Genomic DNA, 24565 nt, shown 5'->3' with positions numbered 1-24565 from the left:
ATCATCATCGGGGCTTGCAGCCCCGATACCCCGCTTTCTACGTCATGTGTTACACGTCGGATCATCATCGGGGCTTGCAGCCCCGATACCCCGCTTTCTACGTCATGTGTTACACGTCGGATCATCATCGGGGCTTGCAGCCCCGATACCCCGCTTTCTACGTCATGTGTTACACGTCGGATCATCATCGGTACCCCGCTTTTTACATCATGTGCTACACATCGGATCATCATCGGGGCTTGGAGCCCCGATACCCTGCTTTTTACATCATGTGCTACACGTAGGATCATCACCAGGGCTTGCAGCCCCAATACCCCGCTTGCTACGTGCAAAACAATTATATTATATTATTACCCATTTCAGCGAGTACTGACGACCACTGCAAAATACGATAATTTGGTCCAGGGAGCATTCTCTTATGGCACAAGGATGATTTATGTAACATGTTTCTAAATGCTACGTACAACATTATTTTATTATATTATTATTACCCATTTCAGCGAGTACTGACGACTACTGCAAAATACGACAGTTTGGTCCAGGGAGCATTCTCTTTTGGCACAAGGATGATTTATGTAACATGTTTCTAAATTATTAGTCTTTTAAATACCGGTACATTCTTTAATAAGTCACTGAAAAACAAATGTGAATACATAGGATGTGGAGTGAGTACGAAATTATTATTATTTTTTATTTTTTTGGCGCATCATTTTTACGTAAATAACGACAAATAAAAACTAACATGCCACATAACATTATTTTAAGAAATACAAGAAACAAGCACATGAACAATATTCACCGTTCTTAATGATCGGGGGATAGAAAAAAACCGTATGGAATAGAAATTACATACAAATGTGCATGTAATAAACAATAAGCAAACCATCTTCGATTAATAATTCCAAAACAACGTGAATATAGCATGGATTGTGTAGGAAAATAATTTCTTATAAGTTGCTCCCAATGTGCATCATTGTTAACTTATGAAAACAAATGAAAATTAACATGGCATATAAACACTATTTGAAGAAAGATAGGAGATATTAAGTAATATTCATCGTTCTTAATGATCTTCGGATGGAAAATAACAATGAAATATGTATAAAATATAAATTACATACAGGTGAGCATAAAAAAACAGTAAGTAGAATTATTTATTTGATTAATAAGCTTAAATTACTCCAGGTTTAGTGTGTTGTGTAACAATAGACAATGGAATCGTTCACAGAAGTGAACTATAAATGATGTGAATCGTTCAGTGCATCCATTTTGTTGTGTAACAATACCCTAGAAGTGAACTATAAACGATGTGAATCGTTCAGCGACGACTTCTTACAAATAACCTGAAAACAATATATATCGATCATTTAATTGATCGAAACGCAACTTCCGTTGACCTTTTTTTGTGGCTTAGCATATTTTTATATTTAGGGTGGGTCCTATAATGCATCTGTTCCAACAATAAAATATTTTTAACTTTTCTAAAGAATTTAAATGGTGAAACACTTCAATACTATCTGGATTGTGTTACAGTTAATATTTTTTGCTGTTAATTCGCCAAATATTTTACTATAGCAAAATTGGAATACGAAAACTAGAAATGTGTTTAGTAAAGACTTAATATATTGTGCCATGTAAGTTAAGAGAGATAAATACTAACCAGTTTGCTTCGCCTCCTCCAGTAATCCACATTTTCTCTCCATTAATAATATATTCATCTCCTTTCTTTTCTGCTCGTGTCTTGACACCATTCACATCGGATCCTGTTCCAGGTTCTGTTACACAGTAAGCCTAGAAGTACAGTAATTTAAATTTAAAACATTTATTATATTTGAAGATGTTTTTCAGAATATAAAATTTAAAAATAACCACCTATAAATTACGGTACACCACAAACCACCATTCACCTATATACTAGGTCACTTATAGGAACCATTTTTGTAATATGATTGGTTGGTTGCTAAAGCATGGCTTGTTGGAGAACTTCCATTTGCCATTTTTTGTAATATATAAATATATAAATTCCACAAGGGTAGCCCTTCAGTAAGGATTGCCAAAAGACAGCATACTAAACAAATAATAATAAAAAATTTATATTATCAATATTATTATTATCAGTAAGGGAAGTGAGACGGTATGCACCAGTATGGAATACCGCTACTGGTTTCTATGGCCAGAAAACATATCGTTAGTAAAAAACAACATGCAGTCACTGAAAAAATGTCATCCGTAAAAATTTGTTTATACATTCCTTCACAGCAAAGAGTACTATCTGTTTGCTTCGCAGAACTAAACCACAGCCTTCTGGAACTGTATTCAACGTGTATTTAGACGGTGATTTAGACACGTTTATTTGATAAGTCAAATTCAAGTATAGAAGACTGTGGTCTAAGTTTGCGAAGACCATTGTTGCCATTTTAGTGACCTTGTCATTTTTTTTTCTTTTTGCACTTTCTACTAATAATTAAGTAAGGGACTTTGAAGCTTTAACATTATTTTAAATTATAGGTCTCAATGGACATTGCAAAATAATCTAGTAAACTTAAGTAACTTAAAATTATTTTATTAAGAAATTTAATGTGTTGCATAAACTTAAAAAATTCGCGTTATTCACTGCACGAAACAATGTATATGTAGGCCTATAAATCATGTAGGCCTACATTGTGTCGTAAGGGAAGGATATAAATTGAAGTATGCCAGGGGAAAATCTTGGGTTAGCATACCGCCTCTGGTTTTTTTCCCACTTCTCTCACTTACTTACTTACAAATGGCTTTTAAGGAACCCGAAGGTTCATTGCCGCCCTCACATAAGCCCGCCATCGGTCCCTATCCTGTGCAAGATTAATCCAGTCTCTATCATCATACCCAACCTCCCTCAAATCCATTTTAATATTATCCTCCCATCTACGTCTCGGCCTCCCTAAAGGTCTTTTTCCCTCCGGTCTCCCAACTAACATTCTATATGCATTTCTGGATTCGCCCATACGTGCTACATGCCCTGCCCATCTCAAACGTCTGGATTTAATGTTCCTAATTATGTCAGGTGAAGAATACAATGCGTGCAGTTCTGTGTTGTGTAACTTTCTCCATTCTTCTGTAACTTCATCCCGCTTAGCCCCAAATATTTTCCTAAGCACCTTATTCTCAAACACCCTGAACCTATGTTCCTCTCTCAGAGTAAGAGTCCAAGTTTCACAACCATACAGAAGAACCGGTAATATAACTGTTTTATAAATTCTAACTTTCAGATTTTTGGACAGCAGACTGGATGATAAGAGCTTCTCAACCGAATAATAACACGCATTTCCCATATTTATTCTGCGTTTAATTTCCTCCCGAGTGTCATTTATATTTGTTACTGTTGCTCCAAGATATTTGAATTTTTCCACCTCTTCGAAGGATAAACCTCCAATTTTTATATTTCCATTTCGTACAATATTCTGGTCACGAGACATAATCATATACTTTGTCTTTTCGGGATTTACTTCCAAACCGATCGCTCTACTTGCTTCAAATAAAATTTCCGTGTTTTCCCTAATCGTTTGTGTATTTTCTCCTAACATATTCACGTCATCCGCATAGACAAGAAGCTGATGTAACCCGTTCAATTCCAAACCCTGCCTGTTATCCTGAACTTTCCTAATGGCATATTCAAGCGCGAAGTTAAAAAGTAAAGGTGATAGTGCATCTCCCTGCTTTAGCCCGCAGTGAATTGGAAAAGCATCAGATAGAAACTGACCTATACGGACTCTGCTGTATGTTTCACTGAGACACATTTTAATTAATCGAACTAATTTCTTGGGAATACCAAATTCAATAAGAATATCATATAATACTTCCCTCTTAATCGAGTCATATGCCTTTTTGAAATCTATGAATAACTGATGTACTGTACCCTTATACTCCCATTTTTTCTCCATTATCTGTCGAATACAAAAAATCTGATCAATAGTCGATCTATTACGCCGAAAACCGCACTGATGATCCCCAATAATTTCATCTACGTACGGAGTTAATCTTCTCAAAAGAATATTGGACAAAATTTTGTACGACGTCAACAAAAGTGATATTCCTCGAAAGTTACCACAGTTGGTTTTGTCCCCCTTTTTAAAAATAGGTACAATTATGGACTCCTTCCATTGTTCTGGTACAATTTCCTTTTCCCAAATAGCAAGTACAAGTTTATAAATTTCGCTATATAATGCACTTCCACCCTCTTGTATTAATTCTGCTGGAATTTGATCGATACCTGGAGACTTGTACTTTTTCAGATTTTCTATCGCAATTTTGACTTCTGAAAGTGTGGGTTCGGGTATAAATGGCTCAGCAGTTTGTATTTCAATTTCGTCCCGATCATTTCTATTTGGCCTATGTACATATAGTAGTTGCGCAAAATAGTTTTTCCATCTGTTTAGGATTGATGGAGAGTCTGCAAGCAAGTCACCATTCTCATCCTTGATCACGTTTACCCTTGGCTGATATCCGTTCTTAAATTCCTTTATACCCTTATATAAATCTCGAATGTTTTTATTCTTACTATTTGTTTCTACCTCATTCAGTTTTTCCTTCAAGTAACCTCTCTTTTTATTCCTAAATGTACGACTTGCTTCCCGTCTTTCATTGAAATAATTATCTCTCTTCTCCTCAACTGGATCCTGTAAGAATTTCAATTTTGCCTGTTTCCTTCTTTCTACTACCATGCAACAATCTTCATCAAACCACGGTTTCTTTTTCTTAGTTTCATAATAACCTATGCTCTGCTCAGCTGCAATTTTGATACTATCTCTGATATTTTCCCACACGCTATTAACATCTAATTCTTTCTCAACTTCGTCGGAACTTTCTAAAGTGGCAAACCTATTCGAAATTTCGACCTGATAATTTTGCTTAGCTTCCTCGTCCTTTAATTTCAAAATATTGAATTTAGTAATATTAACTTGCTGCTCTACTCGCTTGGCTACTGATAATCTTTCTCTTAATTCTCCAATCACCAAATAATGGTCAGAATTACAGTCTGCACCCCTGAAAGTTCGAATATCTACTATACTAGTATGTCTCCGTTTATCTATCAAGATGTGATCTATTTGGTTGTGTGTCAATCCATCTGGAGAAGTCCAAGTATATTTATGTATATCCTTATGGGGGAATGTTGTACTTTTGACAATTAAATTTTTCGATGTGGCAAAGTTGACTAATCTAACTCCATTGTCAGTACTAATTGCGTGTAGGCTCTCTTTTCCAATAGTTGGTCTAAAAATATCCTCCCGTCCTACTTTAGCATTGAAATCCCCCAATAAAATTTTCATGTGATATCTAGGGAACTGATCAAAAGTATGTTCCAATTCCTCATAGAAGCTATTCTTTATATGGTCGTCTTTCTCTTCTGTAGGGGCGTGAGCATTTATAACTATGATGTCGCACCATCTACCCTTAAGTACTAAATATGATAACCTGTCACTGATAAATTCGACCTTTTTTACTGCTGATCCCACTTCTCTCACTGATTATTATTACTATTACTATTATTATTATTATTATTATTATTATTATTATTGGGAAGGTAAGTTTATTCAATAATTATTAATAATCGGATACAATATAAAGTAATTTAGGTGTACAGGTGATTACTTAAAATCTGAATAAATATCTTCTATACTAATAATAAATCTGTAAGCGAAATTTTTCTGGTAATTTTCGCTTTTCCAAAAATAATTGGTGTTAACATGTATAATTAATCATCCTGAAACCGAAAATCGCTTTTTTGAAATTTTTGTTTGTATGTCTGTCTGTCTGGATGTTTGTTACCTTTTCACGCGATAAGGCTGAACGGATTTCAATGAAAATTGGAATATAAATTAAGTTCGTTGTAACTTAGATTTTAGGCTATATGACATTGAAAATACTTTATTTAAAAGGGGGGTTATAGGGGGCCTGAATTAAATAAACCGAAATATCTCGCTTATTATTGATTTTTGTGAAAAATGTTACATAAAAAAATGTCTTTAAAAATGATTACCGATAAGTTTTATTGCACGCAAAATTTTGATAGGACTGATATTTCGCGGGTGCTCGTGTAAAGGGGGTTAAGTCAAATTGTAAGGTTTGTAAACTTCTCTCCTTTGGTACTCTAACAAAACCCCTTGTCACAAACTGTGGAGCATTGTAACTGCATCATAGATGGAAGAATAACTTAACCTCTTTAAAACAAGAGAAAAGTAATTGTGGATAGTTCAAATCTGTACTTATTCCAGTTTAGCCAACTCATACTTAACCCCCTTTACACGAACACCTGCGATTTAAGTCTGTCTGGATGTTTGTTACGTTTTCACGCGATAATGGTAGAACGGATTTTGATGAAAATTGGAATATAAATTAAGTTCGTTGTAACTTAGATTTTAGGCTATATAGCATTCAAAATACTTTATTTAAAAGAGGGGTTATAAGGGGGCCTGAATTAAATAAATCGAAATATCTCGCTTATTATTGATTTTTGTGAAAAATATTACATAACAAAAGTTTCTTTAAAAATGATTTCCGATAAGTTTTATTCCAGGCAAAAGTTAGATAGGACTAATATGTAAGGATATACAAGAGTTTGAAAATAACAATACAATACATTTCCACCGCCGCCTCAGATTATAGTGTCGTTGTTCCGTAACTGCTATGTGCAAAATATTAAATTTTTTAGTAGGAAGAAAAACAAATTTATTCATTCTATGGCAGTAGTGTATAGGAGATCGTGAATTCTTACATTTTTACACAATCAGCTCTATTAATTTGGAGTGATTTATTAAAGGATGCATTCAAGACTAATTTAGAAAAATGATAAACGAATTATATTTGCATTAAATGAGTGGTCTCTGGACCAAAATGATAGCATTTTAATTATTTAAATACAATTTAAATTAAGTAGCATATTAAACGATTTATTCTTCTATCAAATACGAATGTTCCCTGGACCCAATGTTCTATTTTAATTATGTAATTACTTTATATTTATTTCTAATAAGTGCAGCGGAGCGCACGGATACAGCTAGTTATATAATATAATCCTATATGATGGATCATGTACTACATTATATCATACTTACAGCAATTAGGGGCTCTTCCACAAGTCTTCCCAAAAATTTCTTTTGCTGCTCTTTTGTTCCTGCGAGAACCAGAGGAGCTTGCTATTTAAAGAAGAGAAAACATAAGATTACTGCATTTGAGCAACATTACAAAATGAACATATCAAGACAATACCGGTATGTTGTAACACACATGAAAAATGAGAATTTACTACATTCATGGCGTTATCTACTTACGCCGAGACTAGAACCTTCAATTACTGTCTTCATACTGGAGCAGCCATATGCCATCTCCTCAGAAATTATGCAGACATCCATGCAGCCCATTTCCACTCCACCTGTATGTTACAAATCACAGTAAGACTCTCTCAGTCAATTGCGTTTAAGCACATGCTAGGAAATTATACTACATTATAGGTATAAGATGCAGAAGCTGGAAACATGCAGCCAAACAAAGGTACGGAACGAAACATCAACCTACAAAATGAATCAAGTTCCCCCCCCCCTCCCAGCATATCAAGTCACTCCATTTTATGGTACCATAAAATTATATTAGATGATTTTGTTCAGACTTACAAACACTATTTAAAATCAATTAAAATTCGATTAACTGGTCTATTAATCAATTAAATGTATCTGGTTAACCGATGAGAATTTTTAGTCGTTCTATAGCTATATTAAAAAAAAAAAAACACACACACACGCACGCACGCACGCACGCACGCACACACACACACACACACACACACACACACACACACACACACACACACACACACACACACACACACACACACACACACACACACACACAAAAGATATATCCACATGCACACACCACACATCTACTCGGTTATCTCTGAGATTGTGTTATTGTATTCTTCAGCCATAACACGTAATACTCACCACAATGTTTGGGGATGGTGCAATTGGTAAGGCCCAATGACCAAGCCTTCTTGATAACCGGCCATGGGTACTCCATTGTACGGTCATATTCAGCTGCTACTGGAATAATTTCTTCTCTTGTGAACTTCCTTGCTAGTTCTTTAATCTCCTTCTGTTCAGGACTCAGTTCTGTAAATACAGCATTCAACTTGTTTTATATTTCAACCTCTTCTACGAAATACATCACATATTCATTATATATCGTCGCCTGAATGCAAGAACTAGCTAACTCGAAATTTGCGTTTTTTTAGTTATCTCTTTTATAGCATAGCAAAAATCGCACAAAATGTAATCCAGGATCTAGGTAACTGATCGAACGATACCAGTGACATCTATTTTCCAATATAACAAATAGGTAAAAGAAAACGAGACATATTCCTTAGTGCAATAAATAAGTAAATATGCAATGTCACAAAATATGAACAATCAAGTTACCTAGTTCTTGCATTCAGGCGACGATATGAGGTCTCGCCTACCTCATTAAATATTACACGACTACTATGAAGTAGCCAATGTGTATTATCATAATTTAATTCGAGAAAAATTCGTTCCGGCACTGGGAATCGAACCCGGGACCTCTCAGCTCTACGCACTGAGTGCTCTTTCCAACATTGCAACGAGAGGAGTTCGGCCGGCACCGTGGATCGTATCCCGGCATAGCTCAGTTGGAAAGAGCACTCAGCACACAGAGCTGAGAGGTCCCGGGTTCGATTCCCGGTGCCGGAACGAATTTTTCTCGAATTAAATTATGATCTTCTACGAAACTTCGAAACTATTTAGATCAGTGATGCCACCTGGTGGCCTGCGGGCTGCATTTTGTGCAGCTTGTGGGTAGATTAAAATGTAATTTTTATTTATTATCATAATAAGAGTTATTAGTAAGGAACGGATTCCTATGTAATTAAATATTCCTTTTGCGTGTGATAAAACACAATTAACAAAGTTAAAAATTCCGAACATGAAATTTCAAGTTTAAACTCGAATTTTATTTCACATAAAAATACATATTTTCACAAAAAAAAATTATGTAAATACATAATTTCAGGAAATCTATTATAAATACATAAATCTTGGAGTTTTTTTACTTAAATAATTTTTTTACAAGAACTCTTATATATTTTAAAACTAAATCAATTATATCACTCAGAAGTACGTTATCTTTTTTAAGAATTCTTGGTTGCTTCGTGTTTCTAAGCGCTGTGTGGTGTATCCGTGATACATTTTCGTAATAGTATCGCCTCAAGTTCTGAGAACTGCTAGGCAGCATATCAGTGTTATTATTAGAGAATAAATGAACATGGACAAGGAGGAGAGATCTTGCAACATATAATTAGGAATGTTTATTGTTGCTGAAGATGATTTCATTCCTTGCTTTGTTTGTGAAACACAACAGATAAGAGCTCGGGTATGAACATTATTTAATTCGTCTCTCGCTCATGTCTATCAAGTAAGGCAATATTTGTTGTGATTCCCTGTTATCGGGCTTCCTCAAACAATATCCTTCAAGATATACTGAAAGATGGTCGTTTAAAAAACGATTTGGCTTTCCTATTAGCAAATTTAAGCTTTTTGTATGACACCATAAAAAAACTCGAAACATCCAAAAACCTGTTGTCTGAAACAAGGAGGTGCGTGCTGTGGAAATTAAACTAGACTCGCTACCAGGTTCAGAAGTACAATTACTAAGGGACAAATTCCAGAATGTGTTTGGGGAAAAACAGTGGATATAAAAAATGTGTAAAGTTGCTCAAGTATTGGAGGATGTGCCTGTAGGTGAAATTGACGTTATTCAGAGATAATTGGCATGCATTTGTGATGGAGAATTTGGAGATGACCTTTGTTGTTCACTACAATTCTCAGCCAACTACTAGCACTCAAGTGTGGTTGGTGAGTACCTAGTAACATTAAATTTAACAGAAGAAATACTAAAATCAGAAGTAAACACTGAAATACTAAAACAATTGTCTTTAGAGACAATTAATATTAGGTACCCTCCACAAAACTGGCTTCATTTATACACTGACGGATCCTTGATCTCCAGAGAACAAGGTGCCGGTGCAGGTGTTACGTGCTGTCTCTTCTCACTTTATAGATCTCTTGGGTATGGAACAACAAGTTTTGATGGTGAAATCATTGCAATAAGTGAAAGTCTCAGGAATCTTCTATGCCACATCAAATTTAAGAATGCAGTTATATTGTCAGACTCCAAAGCAGCTATTCTATCAATAGTCTCTAAACACACACCTTCATCTCAAACAGCAGAAATAACTAAAATGCTCTCTCAATTAATATCACTCAATAAAAGAATTGTATTCCAATGGATACCATCCCATTGTGGAATCCTGGGAAACGAGAATGCGGATGCTTTAGCAAAGAAGGGCAGCACTGCTACTTACAGACCTGTTACTAAATCTACGTATTACTCTGTGAAAAGATTTATTAAATCTACATACTTAGACTTCAACAAACAAAATTTGATAACGCCATCCCAAGGGAAAAAAATTGAACTCTATGCATCAAAATCCACAGTTAATTCCCGATTTACCACGAAAATCGTCTGTCGCTGCATTTAGATTGGCAACAGGCCATGATTGTTTGGCCAAACACCTGCATAGAATTGGAATATATCAGTTCCCTAACTGCCCATTGTGCAACTCAAACCAAGAAATGGATTCGGAACACCTCAAAATCTGTGCTTCAGTGGCTGGCCATGATAATATCTTTGAAAAATATTGGAGTGCAAGAGGTCAAATGACTTTATTGTCAAACACCTGGCATTAGAAAACAACAACAACAACATTTTTTTTCAAGATAAGTAAGGTATTTTTGTCATATTTAAAAGAATATATATATTTTTATTTTTTAGCAAATATTTTCGTACTTTTCAGCACATAAAAAATAAATATATTTAAATTTTTTAGCACATAAAAATCCGCTCCCTAGTAACCAGTATAGTAGCAAACATGGGAGCCATTGGTGTACCCATCAGAGCACCAAGCTTGATGGCCAGCAAGGAAACAAGCATTACAAATTATTACCAAATAAGTTCTATTACAGTTTTATTAATATCATCATTGTTATTGTGTACTCCAACATATATGACACTAGTTTCTTCAATGAAAGGGTTATGAGAAAGATCTTAATAACTTGTGGCATGATAGCCCATAAAGGGTCAATGCCAACCAGCCACATGCCTCAGTGAACGACCATCCAACCAGAATGGAGGTATTGTATGGTTAGCATGATGATCTCCCCGGCCATTATACCTAGTTTTCATAAATGGATTTTGCTACCTATTATAGCTCTCCAAAGTCATCAACATGCTGGGTGGGCACCGGTCCCATATACTGGCCTAAGTTTTGTAAGAAAATTTCTTCACCATGTGGACTCGAGCCAGCACGCATTCTGTACCGTGAGTCGTAGGAATGATGCTTTAGACCATAATGCTATGGCATGGTACAAAGGAAAATCTTCGTTTGTGCAAATTTGTGAACCAGGTATAATAGTGAATGTATTGTATTGACATATTGATTTATTGATATAGTTCACAAGTACAAAACTTAATAATATAACAAAAGATCTATAAACAAATGTAGTTCTACATACTAAATATACAATTTCCTAGACTCATTATTTTATCGCAAATCTCAATAATAATAGTGAATGTCACTTCAAAACTTCTATGCCATGGTCCCTTAGTCCGAAAAAGTTGGCCACCACTGATTCAGATCATAACAAAGATACGTACCGAAACACATGCCTCCAGCTGGTTTGCCCTCGGCAGCAGTTGAGAAGGCCCTCAGGCCTGTCAACAGACTTCTGCGAGCGAGCTGAAACAAATTAAATTCAATACTTGAATACACTTCAGCACGAGAGGAAAGGGACTTTTTTTTTAATATACAGCTAACAGCTAACTGAAACTTCGCTACTCTTGGCATATGGCAATACAACAAATGACTGAAGAACTATTAAGTTAATTAAATAAACAATTACTTCGCTGTGTTAATATTAAATTATGTATTTTTACCTTTACCTCAAGTTTCTTATTCATATTCATATTCTTTATTTGCCTGAAGGTACAAGCATACAAGAGCCCTCGTCAATGTGATAATATAAAAAACAACGTGTCAATATTTAAAATATTAAAAGAGTAAAAAATAATAAAATTTAACTAAAATACTACATCATTTTCAAAAAATTCATTCATATTATAAAAGGGATTATTTTGTAGCCATATCTTAACCAGAAATTTAAATTGTGTTTCATTAAGTGCCTTTATATTTGCAGGTATCTTATTATATACTTTTATTGCAGTAATTACATAGCTTGATTGTGTTTTTTGCAACCTGACAAGTGGTACATTTAATTGATCATTATTTCTTGTTTCATAGCGATGCAGATCTACTATACTTGTATAATTAGTAATATTCTTGTTTACATACATTAAAAGTTCAAAAATATATAGATTGTAGACTGTCATAATCTTTTCATTTTTGAAAAGAGATCTACATGATAGTCTGGGTGGTGACATTGTTAAAATACGAACTGCCTTTTTCTGCAGTAACAGAATGTTTGAAACGTCAGAACTATTTCCATATAAAAGTAATCCATATCTAATAACACTTTCAAATAGTGCATAGTAAACGTGTTTTAAATAATGTTTGGGAATTTTGTACATGATACTTCTCAAGAGATAAATTACTCTAGAAATTCTTTTACATACATAACTGACATGGCTATTCCACCTTAGTTTAGGATCCAAATACATACCCAGCATCTTTACAGATTCATTTATCACATTATTTTGGGTTTGTTTCAAACTTAGAGTTAACACATGAGTTTTTTCATCATTAACAATAAATCCATTAATTGAAAACCACTTTCTTATTGCAGCAAATACAGCTTGCTTCATAAAATCTAACTCAGCAGTATTATTATGTGTGATAACAAAAGTTGTATCGTCAGCATTCATTATAATTTTAGCCGACACATTGTATGGCAAGTCATTTATCATAATAAGAAACAAGAATGGACCAAGAATAGAGTCCTGAGGAACACCACATTTAATTGGAGCTACAGCACTTCTTTTTCCATTTACATCAACAATATGGGAACGTCCAAGCAAATATGAACGGAAAAATGTTTTTTCTATTTTTTTAATTTATTTTATTGGGTTATTTTACGACGCTGTATCAACATCTAGGTTATTTAGCGTCTAAATGATATGAAGGTGATAATGCCGGTGAAATGGGTCCGGGGTCCAGCACCGAAAGTTACCCAGCATTTGCTCGTATTGGGTTAAGGGAAAACCCCGGAAAAAACCTCAACCAGGTAACTTGCCCCGACCGGGATTCGAACCCGGGCCACCTGGTTTCGCAGCCAGACGCGCTGACCGTTACTCCACAGGTGTGGACATGTTTTTTCTATCCCCCTTATGCCATAGTATGCAAGTTTCATTAACAATACATCATACGGAATGGAATCAAATGCCTTACTTAAATCATTAAATATAGCATATGTATAATTTCTATTTTCAAGGGATGTATATATAGTTCTCAATAATTCATCAATTGCATCCTGAGTAGTTTTACCTGGACAGAACCCAAATTGTGAAGGAATAATAAGGTCATGTAGTTCAAAATATTCTCTCAACTGTAGGAGTACAACACTTTCTAGTATTTTACCAAAGATGGGTAAAATAGCAATTGGTCTATAGTTTCCAGCATTATTTCTTTCACCTTTTTTTTATAAATAAATAGACATCAAAACAAAAACAGACAATAAACATAAGTTCAAAATATACAGGAAACTCACTATCCACATTTAACAACCAAATTTCTTTGGCTTACAAATCGATGTGTTAAATTGGAAAAATCATATTAAAAAAATTACCCCCAAAAAAATTCAGCATGTTTTGCTATTAGATCTATGCAAGAGGTAATAAATATCAATACCTTAAAAACAATATATTTTGCATACTTACATTTGGTAATGAGTTTTGGAATAATATTCTGGGGAAATTCTACAGATAGTAACAGTATATTCCTACTACAAAAAAGAGTAATTAGAATAATAGTAGGTGCCAAATATAGGGAATCGTGTAGGATCATCTTTAAAAACTTACAAATAATGGGCATGGCTTGTCAATATATTTTTCACTAGCCATACCCGTGCGCTCCGCTGCACCCGTTAGAAATAAATATAAAGTAATTACATAATTAAAATAGGACATTTGGTCCAGAGAACATTCGTGTTTGATAGAAGGATAAATCGTTTATTATGTTACTTAATTTAAATCGTATTTAAAAAAATTAAAATGCGATCATTTTGATCCAGAGACCACTCATTTGGTCATAAAAATTATTTTAGGAAATACAGGAAACAAATGCCTATCAAGTTTTCTGTGCATAAGAAGCTATTTTAATCTTCCCTGTCCTCGATTCACCCAGAAGTTACTGTAATAACATTATAGCATTATGTCCATCTAGAGAAACTACATTTTTCAATTGTGAATTAATAATTAATTATACAAATCGGTTAATTTAGCTTCCGATGTTACTTCATACAAACACGGAAACATTCTCTGTAGGCTACCGTATGTTTCATAGCTTTCGATTGTTGTCCAAGGCCCCTTATAGACGAAGTCATTTGTTTTTTATTTCATTACACCGCCTTAGATGGCGTTGTTATTGTAATTTTGAAACTCATTTATCTCATTAAATATCAGTCCTATCAAACTTTTGCATAGAATAAAACTTATCTGAAATTATTTTTAAAGAAACCTTTGTTATGTAATATTTTTTATGAAAGGGAGATATTTCGAGTTATTTAATTCAAGCCCCCTTATAACCCCCCTTTTAAATAAAATATTTTGAATGCCATATAGCCTAAATTCTAAGTTACAACGAACTTAATTTATATTCCAATTTTCATATAAATCGGTTCAGCCATTATCGCGTGAAAAGGTAACAAACATCCAGACAGACAGACATACAGACAAAAATTTCAAAAAAGCCATTTTCGGTTTCAGGGCGATTAATTATATATGTTAGACCAATTATTTTTGGAAAATCGAAAATTACCAGAAAAATTTCGGCTACAGATTAGTATAGATTAATAAATTTCCACCCATGTAATCGTGAAAACTTTGTAACTAATTCAACAGTTCATAGTATAAATACTCGTCAAAAAATGACTTTCATTCTCCATCAGCAAGTCTATCATGCTATCAAAAAGGAGTGCGTTATATGGCAGTAAATATTTTTAATAGCCTCCCTATGGATATAAAAAATCAAATTCAAAACATAAGATTATTTAGGGCCAAATTAAAGAAGTACCTAATTTCTCACGCCTTCTATTCCATAGGTGAATTTATGATATTTAACAACATTGCATGAATATTGCTGTCTTGAATTAAGTATTGATTGTTAATAAACAAACTTCTAGCAAAGGACGAAATCTAGCAAGCAACTAGAAGTTAACATATCATGAAACTATTGCTGCATATATATAGATACATACCGTATATTGTTCTTTGTAACATAAGATACACATTTAAATATTTAAGCATTATAAAATACGAATCAGCTCTAATATTCTTAACGGTACTTAAATCATTGACATCAAGTAATGCTTTAAATAACTTTTATGCTCGACCATGCCGAAATGTACTAATTATACACCTGGTAGCAGTCCTTTAATGCATGTCATTAAAGTACACCTACTCATTAAAGTACAGGTGTTCAGCCAATGACAACTCAGCTTACAGGTGTTCAACCAATGACAAGTCAGCTTTGTACCGTTATAAAACCGCAAGTATCGATTATTCTCGGATATGCAATCAAAAGAGAATTAGCGAAAAGTCACGGAGGCTGGAAATCCAATACTGTCGCAGAAGGTTATGTTCTGTTACTATAATAATTAGCGTTAATTGTAAATAATATTCAAATAAATTCAATTTGTCATCTCGTTTTTCAATGTCGAATTCAATAATCAAGGTTATAATATTATAATATTATCAAGTTTAACGGGATTACATCAAGGTCAATGACATTATTGTTCCTCGGAAAAAATCAATACTTTCGCGTCTGCGCACATCTCACAATTCACGACCTAGAACAAGGTCACTTCCGATCTTGTCAGATACAAATAAAATGTATACATCTGAATACCGGTAATTTCAAGTTAGAAATATGGTCGAGCATAAAAAGTCGTATGAAACTCGCCTATAATGGTAATTAAGAAGCTCGTATGAAAATTATGAAACTCGCTTGCGCTCGTTTCATAAGCATCCATACTCGCTTCTTAATTACTATCATTATAGGCTCGTTGCATAATATACTATTTCTTGTACATATATGGACAGGAATGCCATTCTCTGGAGTGCGACTACCACACACGCTAGACAAAGAATCTTCAGAAATATAACAAATTTCCCTAAAGACACATGTAAGAAATTACTGATCTCTTTTTTCCAGTCTATCTTAATGTTGGAATATCAGTAACAAAATTTACGACAATTATATCTTCAAATATGTTTCTGTTCAGAATATTGTTATTGAAGTTCCATATTTAAAACAGTACAGTCATTTGAAATGTGAACTTTAGACATGGGATGAACTTCAGACTGTTCCATTTTTACACATCTGATAAACATTGTAGAATACCGTCTGCCAAGATAAGAATAAGTGTGCCTATCAAGATATACTGTACTTTGATCTCAGTCCAGGGGGTCTGACTGTTTTTTAACCGGAATTAACTTAACCTTTGGATCCTATTTACTATAAACATAGAATACATGTCAAATCACTCCTGTCATGAAATTGGATTTTTATAACTCATAAGTGAGTTTACAAGTTAAGAATGACAACTGCGTATATTTACAGTAGATTTTCTCAGATGAAATGAATTAGATTTAATTTGTCTGACTGATTAAAAACAAGCTGTAATACTGGTAACTATAGGACTTCATTTTCATAAATTTTATTTATCTACAATAGCAATTCAAGAGTTGAAAAATAAACAATAATGCAGCAACAGTAAACTAACGGGAATATGAACCAAGCACTCTTGCACAGAGCTGAATAATCGGTATAGTGACGGACTATAGACTGAAACATCCTGGATCCAATTCTAGATGGAATTTGCCAACTTTTATCTAGTTGCAACTTCCAGAACATCTCCGAGGATCCACTGAGCTTGCTATAGAATTGAATACCGAATATTCTAGGAAACAAATGGTGAACAGAACCTGGTGTTTACCATATCACTTTCTAGTGCAAAGGGACAGAAAACATGTGAATTCTACCTCAAAGACGTAGATTGGAATTATGTATTTTATTCGTAGGAAACTTGATTCACAGCTGTTCTGGCTACAACAGATATCACATGATTACACGGCAATGGCAGTCTGCATTAGTTTCCAGAGCTGAAGCTACGTACTATCTACCTCAGTTTATGGATCTCTGTTGCTAAATATCTTGTAAAAACCATAAAATAATATTAGTCTTTTAAGGGAGGACTATAGAGAAAATGATTTTCCACATTTCCAAAGATATAACTTTCAATTTTGGCACACATAATATGTATCTTAGCAACCGAATAAAGTTAACAAAATTTTATTTTCATCACACACTTATTTTTTCAGTTATTCAATTTTTTTTAAAGGGGGCCAAATTTTTTAAATTCTACTCCTCATACACATTTCATTCAATTGGTCAGAATTATTTTTATGCAGCGCACCGTTGCTATGTTAGGAAGAGAACTATGCATTCATTTTTTTAAATAATCCTAGACCACAGAGAAAAAATAATAATTTGTGAAATAACCACAACGTAATTTAGAATAAGTTGATTTCTATTACATACAATAGGAGAAAGAGCAGTTGCCGAAATAGTTTAGTGAAACAGCTCCTTTCTCTTCCCCCTTTTTTCTTTTCTTATTTTAGCACCTTTCCCCCCTCCTTTTACCCTAAAATCCTAACCCTTTATTATTGAATATTTCCTGCAAAAACTACCTATATTTGAAGCCCTAGAACTAATTGTGAGTTATAAAGGCATTTGTACAACAAGAAAATATTAGAAAAGTCAACATAAAAGGCTGAAATACTGTCCAACAACTACATGCATATTAATGAACATTATAAAAATAGTAGAATACATTAAAAATAAGATAATAATGATTATGAATTGATAATGATGATGATGATCATTACTATTATTACTATTATTATTATTATTATTGGACTGGTCTACAAAAAGTTTCACGCACTAAGAAATCATGCATGCTATATGTAGGTATATAATAATAATAATAATAATAATAATAATAATAATAATTACTATTATTATTATTATTATTATTATTTACAAAATTATTGGAGACTAAACACAGTTTCCTCGATAGGTAAGTTAAGCAGTTGGCACCTACTTTTAGGTATGTTTTATTCTTTCATAGTATTAGTAGTATTTATTTATTTAACCTGATAGAGATAAGGCCATCAGGCCTTCTCTGCACCTCATACATAGGTTATAGGTAAAAAATACAGACACAATTAATATTTTTTATTTAACGCCCCTTTAAACTACGGAGACAGTGAGATATGGCAATTATACAGCAGAAATGAAGTAATAATAACATGGAAAACGAAGTATTTGGAATAAACCTGTAGGCTACAATTAGGTCTACACTGTCCGCTAAAGTTTTAAGAGACATGGTGGAAATTGGGCCTTGTCACCTTCAAAGTCTTTCCATTTAAGTTAATTTGCAAATAACCAGGGGTGTAGTCGTAAGTAAAATGGTATTATTATTATTATTATTATTATTATTATTATTATTATTATTACTGTTATTTCCTACTAATACGTACTTATAAAATACAAGAGACAAGTAAGACAATTATCATCTTAAGTAAAAATAATGAAGCTGGATGCTCCCAGATTGCAGAAAAAAAATACAGGGGAGGCACCCTGCAAATAACTCAGTTTTATCTGTTTTACTGTGCCACTTACTTATCCTACACATAAAATTCCAAGTACCGTACCTGAAATAACATAACGAAAAAAAAAAAAAGGGAAGCATTTCGAATGTAATAGTAATTTATTCACCATAAAGATCTTTACAAATCATGGCTTCGTCAATTTTATTTCTAAGTCTTAAATCTAGTTTCTGATTATACTATGGACATATTTATGAATTTGTAGCTTTGTTATTGCAGGACATCTGCTGACATGATACAATTACACATCAGTAGGCACTTTCTGCAAGGTCTAAAGACATAAATTTCTCTACAGTATATGGCATATGATTGCGCAGCAACCTGTTGACCATACTTTTAAACTTCTTTTGTTTACTACTTATTATGGAGCTTGTAATTTTATTATACATATTTATGCCTCTATGTAAAATACTTTTAAGATTTGTGGTTATTCTGTGGGTGGACAGATGGATATGACTTGATGTTCTTGTTTGATACATGTGGTAGTCTGAATTCAATTTGAATTTTGCTTTGTTTTTATGAATGAAAGACACTGTTTCTAGAATGTATATACAAGGTACTGGCAGAATTTTGAGTTCCCTAAAAATGTCTTTACTTTGCGACCTTATAGGTGCTTGTTTCATAATTTTTATAATTTTCTTCTGTAACTTAAAAATTTCCGTAATTTTGCTTGTTGCGCCCCATAATGGTATGCCATACTGAGGCCGTGTCTCAAAGCTACATTTTCAGCTGAAGTGAACTAGATTGTTGACTAAATAGCCGGATGTGACGTCTGAAGTCATGATCCAAAGCTACATAGTCCATAGCAATCAAGTCCATATCAAGTCCGTAGTAGCTAGTCAACGAAAATGCTTGCTTGATTGTTGACTTGTTCACTAAACAAACATGGATACCTCATCAGCAAATGGGGTTATGAAATCTGAAAATGCTTTGGAAGTAAAATAATGTAAATATAATTTAGAATAACACGTTAACTTTGAACACTGATATTGTTAGTACCTTCTGTAGAATGTTTTAATCATTATTGTAATATATTAAGCCCTTATCTTTTCCATATAACTCGTAATGAAACTGCATTAGGACACTGCCTTCTTAATTTAGTGCTGCACCGTAATGTCATGGTTTTTAGAAAAATAATCTATGAAGAAGGCCATGTTTCAAGCATACATGTCCAAAGCTCCCTAGTGTGTAGTTCACAAGTCATCTAGTTGCTAGTCACTAGTGTGTAGTATGGACTTGAGCTTTGAGACACGGCCTGAATCTGGGAATGTACATAGCCAAAATACATAGATCTGAGAACTTCCAAACTTAAGGATGGATAGTTGCCTTATTGTAATGGGGCGTACAACAATTAAGTGCGTGCTCACTCGACTCAAATGCTTAATTAAGACACACTTCGAAATTATCTCTATGTTTCTGTGTTTACTATCCTCTTTCCATTAACGTGACTATCTAATGTCAACAAGCGACAGGATGACTAATGAGGAGAGCGCGGATGTTTAGACATTTAAAACAGTTAAAATAGGCAGACAAAAAAGACAATAAAAACGTAAAAAAGGCACAACAATCTTTGAAAAAGTTATTATAAATTAAAAAAAAACATAATATACTTTAGCAATAAATTTAAATTATATCAACATAACTCACATATTTACTTCGTAGGTGACTTATAAAATACTTTTTTACACCTTCTGTCACCCGACAATAACTGACTGTTCCTCACTCAAATTTCTTTCTCCTACAACAATAAACACGTGTAGAACAAAATTGTAACAGTAAGATTTGAAAATATGAAAGCAACTGGAAATAATACGTGACAACTTCTATGAGAACGAGGTTAATATTTAAAATTATAAAGCTGATTGTTGGTACGGTACCGTGAAGACATGACAATATTATATTTGTAACTGTGTATTGTCAATCATTATTCATATTACACCAATAGTATTAAAGCATGATTATTAGTAGATTAAGCACCGAAATAAATTACTTTTATTTACTGTTAGTAAAGTTAGTCATCGTTTCAAATATTTAAGTTTCATACACAGTAGAAAATTGCAAATAAACAAGAAATATTGCTTTAAAATTACAAAAAATAAATAAATAAGGCATTTATTAGTAATAAACCTGTGTTTTGTATTGTGGGTCCCTATCACCACGGCATGGCGCGTCCTCAGGTCGCGAATAGAGGAGACGGCCTCCAGATATGGAGGGTAGCTGCGAATATATTGAATAAGCAGTCGTGGACAGCCGATAAGGGGTGGTCCTCCAGCTTGGGGGTTGGGCGAAGGGCTAACAACCTATCACCGTAAAAAAAAACAGCTTGTTACGAATCCCTACAATAAGCCTCGGAATAGGACTGATTCTCTGGCGCACAGGATAGGGACCGATGGCGGGCTTTTATGTGAGCCTTCGGGTTCCTTAAAAGTCATTTGTAAAAAGGTAAAGGTATCCCCGTAACATGCCATGAAGGCACTTGGGGGGCATGGAGGTAGAGCCCCATGCTTTCCATGACCTCGGCACTAGAATGAGGTGGTGTGGTCGGCACCATGCTCTGACCGCCTTTTACCCCCGGGAAAGACCCGGTACTCAATTTTATAGAAGGCTGAGTGAATCTTGGGGCCGTTCTGAAAGTTTGGCAACGAGAAAAAATCCTGTCACCACCTGGGATCGAACCCCGGACCTTCCAGTCCGTAGCCAGCTGCTAGTATTAGTAATAAACACCTTAAAAAGGCAAAATAAAAATTGGCCCTATCACTTTGATTTACTCCAGATCACAGTTGTATCTATGCAAATATGATTTACTTCCACCCAGTAAAAAAGGCATTTTGTCAAATATCCGGCCTCTACTAATGAGATTAACCGTTCATGGTAGGCCTACTGGGTGTATCCTATTTTTAAGTAAATACAGTAATATGGCACAGGCAGGGATGTATTTCAGGCCTGACTGGTCCTGTCGGCGCCAGGGAATTTATATGATTTTCATATATACAGCCAATATAATTGCTGGACATTTACTACTATCATTATTAGGTAGCCTACTACTACATAATCACCTTTAAATTATATATTATTAAGACTATTAATTGGTACTGAAATTGGATTACTATTGTCAAATCTGCATTTATAAGAAGTCATATTTTATTAATATTTTAACAATTTCATAGTGAGGTCTATTTCACAGATCTAACACTCTATATCTAGATTTGAAACCATGTATTTTCGTCTAACATTCCATAAGTATTCGTGCAGAAATGATGATGAAGGCAAATACTACCAGAAATATGCCACTGCATACAGGAGACTAAAAGAGTTACTTTCTTTTCAGCAAATGTTTTATAGTTTAATAATGGCTTTACTGAACTCTCGCATGATTGTATTAGGCCTATTTATATGGTTTCCATTGAAGTTACGAACAGTTAATCTTTAAATAATATACGTAGTGATTACGAGTATGCAGAGTACCGGTACCGGTATTTGTGAGGGAAAGAATAGGTCTCGTTTTTTGTGTTTCAATAACTGATATTACTATGATGTACCGAAGAATAACTGAGCAAATCTTGGGAAACGAACTGTCAATGTTGTACGTAATTAACCTACTTCCCTTAACCTTAACACGTAAGTAAATACAGTTAGGATATAAGCATTCATTAAATGCAAAGAACAAAATATTTATGGAGTACGTAATGAAACCCTACACCTATACTGTGTGGAGCATAGTTTCCTATATTTCATTAGAATGTTTTAAGACCTAACTAAAATTAGAAGATATTGAAACATTCACAAACATACCTGAGCAAGAGAACCCATTTTGATAGTGCGTTATGTAGGACAGTCTGTACTTAACTTACGCGATTTATAAACAGTAAATCACTTTAAGCTTATCCAATTTGTAATGATGACAACAGTATTTCGTGGTACAAAATCCAAATACAGTCCAAGCGAGCTGTCGAAAGTTCACCACAATATAAATATGAGCAGAAGTGGGGGAGACTGCAGGGGAAGTTGGCAGACAGAAGAGAAAGCAGCATGCTCTACTTATATGTTTATATTAAATACCGGTACAAAAATTGCATTCTCATCGTAAAAAAAAAAAAAAAAAAAAAACATAGCTTAAGAAACGGCAACTTGAATCTGAAGTCAATTATATTTACAAGACCTACAAATATTACTTAAAAAGTACGCCGGAAAAACATAAAGAAAACTTGCTTTTAACAACACAGTAAAATTATAACAAAAAAAGTAGGTGCGGTCAGAGCGTGGTGCCGACCACACCACCTCATTCAAGTGCAGAGGTCATGGAAAGCATGGGGCTCTACCTCCATGCCCCCCAAGTGCCTTCATGGCATGTTACGGCGATACCTTTAGGCCTACCTTTTTACCTACTGGTATGCATCTCCTTATCTTTACTTTTCTTTCTTTCTCCCCGGCCCTCCATGTGAGACTAAAGTAATTTTGTTTATAGGCGGATTTAAGGATGATGTTGGTGAGGGTGAGGCTAAGCTGGGGGGCATATATGTGTGTGTGTGTGTGTATTTCGCATATTGCTGAATTAATCTTTTCTTTATTATTATTATTATTATTATTATTATTATTATTATTATTATTATGAAATGAATTCTGTTATTGTATAATTTTATTACTTTAGTACATTATGCAACAACGACCTATAATGATAGTAATTAAGAAGCGAGTATGGATGTTTATGAAACGAGCGCAAGCGAGTTTCATAATTTTCATACGAGCTTCTTAATTAGCATTATAGGCGAGTTTCATACGACTTTTTATGCTCGACCATATTTCTAACTTGAAATTATTCAGATGTATACATTTTATTTGTATCTGACAAGATCGGAAGTGACCTTGTTCTAGGTCGTGTATTGTGAGATGTGCGCAGACGCGAAAGTATTGATTTTTTCCGAGGAACAATAATGTCACTGACCTTGATGTAATCCCGTTAAACTTAATATAACCTTGATTATTGAATTCGACATTGAAAAACGAGATGGCAAATTGAATTTATTTGAATATTATTTACAATTAACATTAATTATTATAGTAACAGAACATAACCTTCTGCGACAGTATTGGATTTCCAGTCTCCGTGACTTTTCGCTAATTCTCTTTCGATTGCATATCCGAGAATAATCGATACTTGCGGTTTTATAACGGTACAAAACTGACTTGTCATTGGCTGAACACCTGTAAGCTGAGTTGTCATTGGCTGAACACCTGTACTTTAATGACATGCATTAAAGGACTGCTACCAGGTGTATAATTACTACATTTCGGCATGGTCGAGCATAAAAGTCAGTTAAAATATTAAACCATTATAAATATTATAATATTTGAGATAGGGGAAAAAACAAAAACATCACAGTGTTGGGCAAACAACGGGGTTTACAAAACATTAGGAAGATGTTCGCAGTTCTCTTGTTCAACGTACAGCATTCTGTCTGCGACACCATGCACAGCATTTTGCAGATAATGTCTTGGAATATTGGCAATTTCTTACGAGATGGCATCTTTCAGTTGCAGTAGAGTTGTTGGATGT

At 34.1% G+C, this 24565-nt stretch overlaps 2 protein-coding genes and 1 non-coding gene across 4 annotated transcripts in view; 1 reads left to right on the top strand and 2 right to left on the bottom strand.

Moving 5' to 3' along the window:
* Window positions 1-23014, bottom strand: part of LOC138713163 (medium-chain specific acyl-CoA dehydrogenase, mitochondrial-like) — a 36156-nt gene extending 13142 nt beyond the window's left edge. Inside the window, exons 1-6 of the mRNA XM_069845003.1 lie at window positions 22804-23014; window positions 11764-11845; window positions 7977-8144; window positions 7308-7408; window positions 7092-7172; window positions 1661-1791 (exon numbers count right to left, since the gene is read on the bottom strand). Coding sequence (XP_069701104.1) covers window positions 1661-1791; window positions 7092-7172; window positions 7308-7408; window positions 7977-8144; window positions 11764-11845; window positions 22804-22821 — 581 coding nt within the window. The 5' untranslated portion in view covers window positions 22822-23014. The remainder of the gene's footprint in view (window positions 1-1660; window positions 1792-7091; window positions 7173-7307; window positions 7409-7976; window positions 8145-11763; window positions 11846-22803) is intronic.
* The window catches only part of LOC138713166 (medium-chain specific acyl-CoA dehydrogenase, mitochondrial-like), a 632224-nt gene that overhangs the window by 149540 nt on the left and 458119 nt on the right, over window positions 1-24565 (bottom strand). The gene's annotated exons all lie outside the window — the stretch shown is intronic.
* On the top strand, window positions 8665-8741 carry TRNAC-ACA (transfer RNA cysteine (anticodon ACA)). The gene has a single exon. It is a non-coding gene; the product is annotated as a tRNA-Cys (tRNA).

The sequence above is a fragment of the Periplaneta americana genome, chromosome 14 (genome assembly GCF_040183065.1).
Source record: "Periplaneta americana isolate PAMFEO1 chromosome 14, P.americana_PAMFEO1_priV1, whole genome shotgun sequence".
NCBI lineage: Eukaryota > Metazoa > Arthropoda > Insecta > Blattodea > Blattidae > Periplaneta > Periplaneta americana.
Note: the sequence above shows the minus strand (reverse complement) of the source record. Positions and strands in the feature narration are given on the sequence as shown.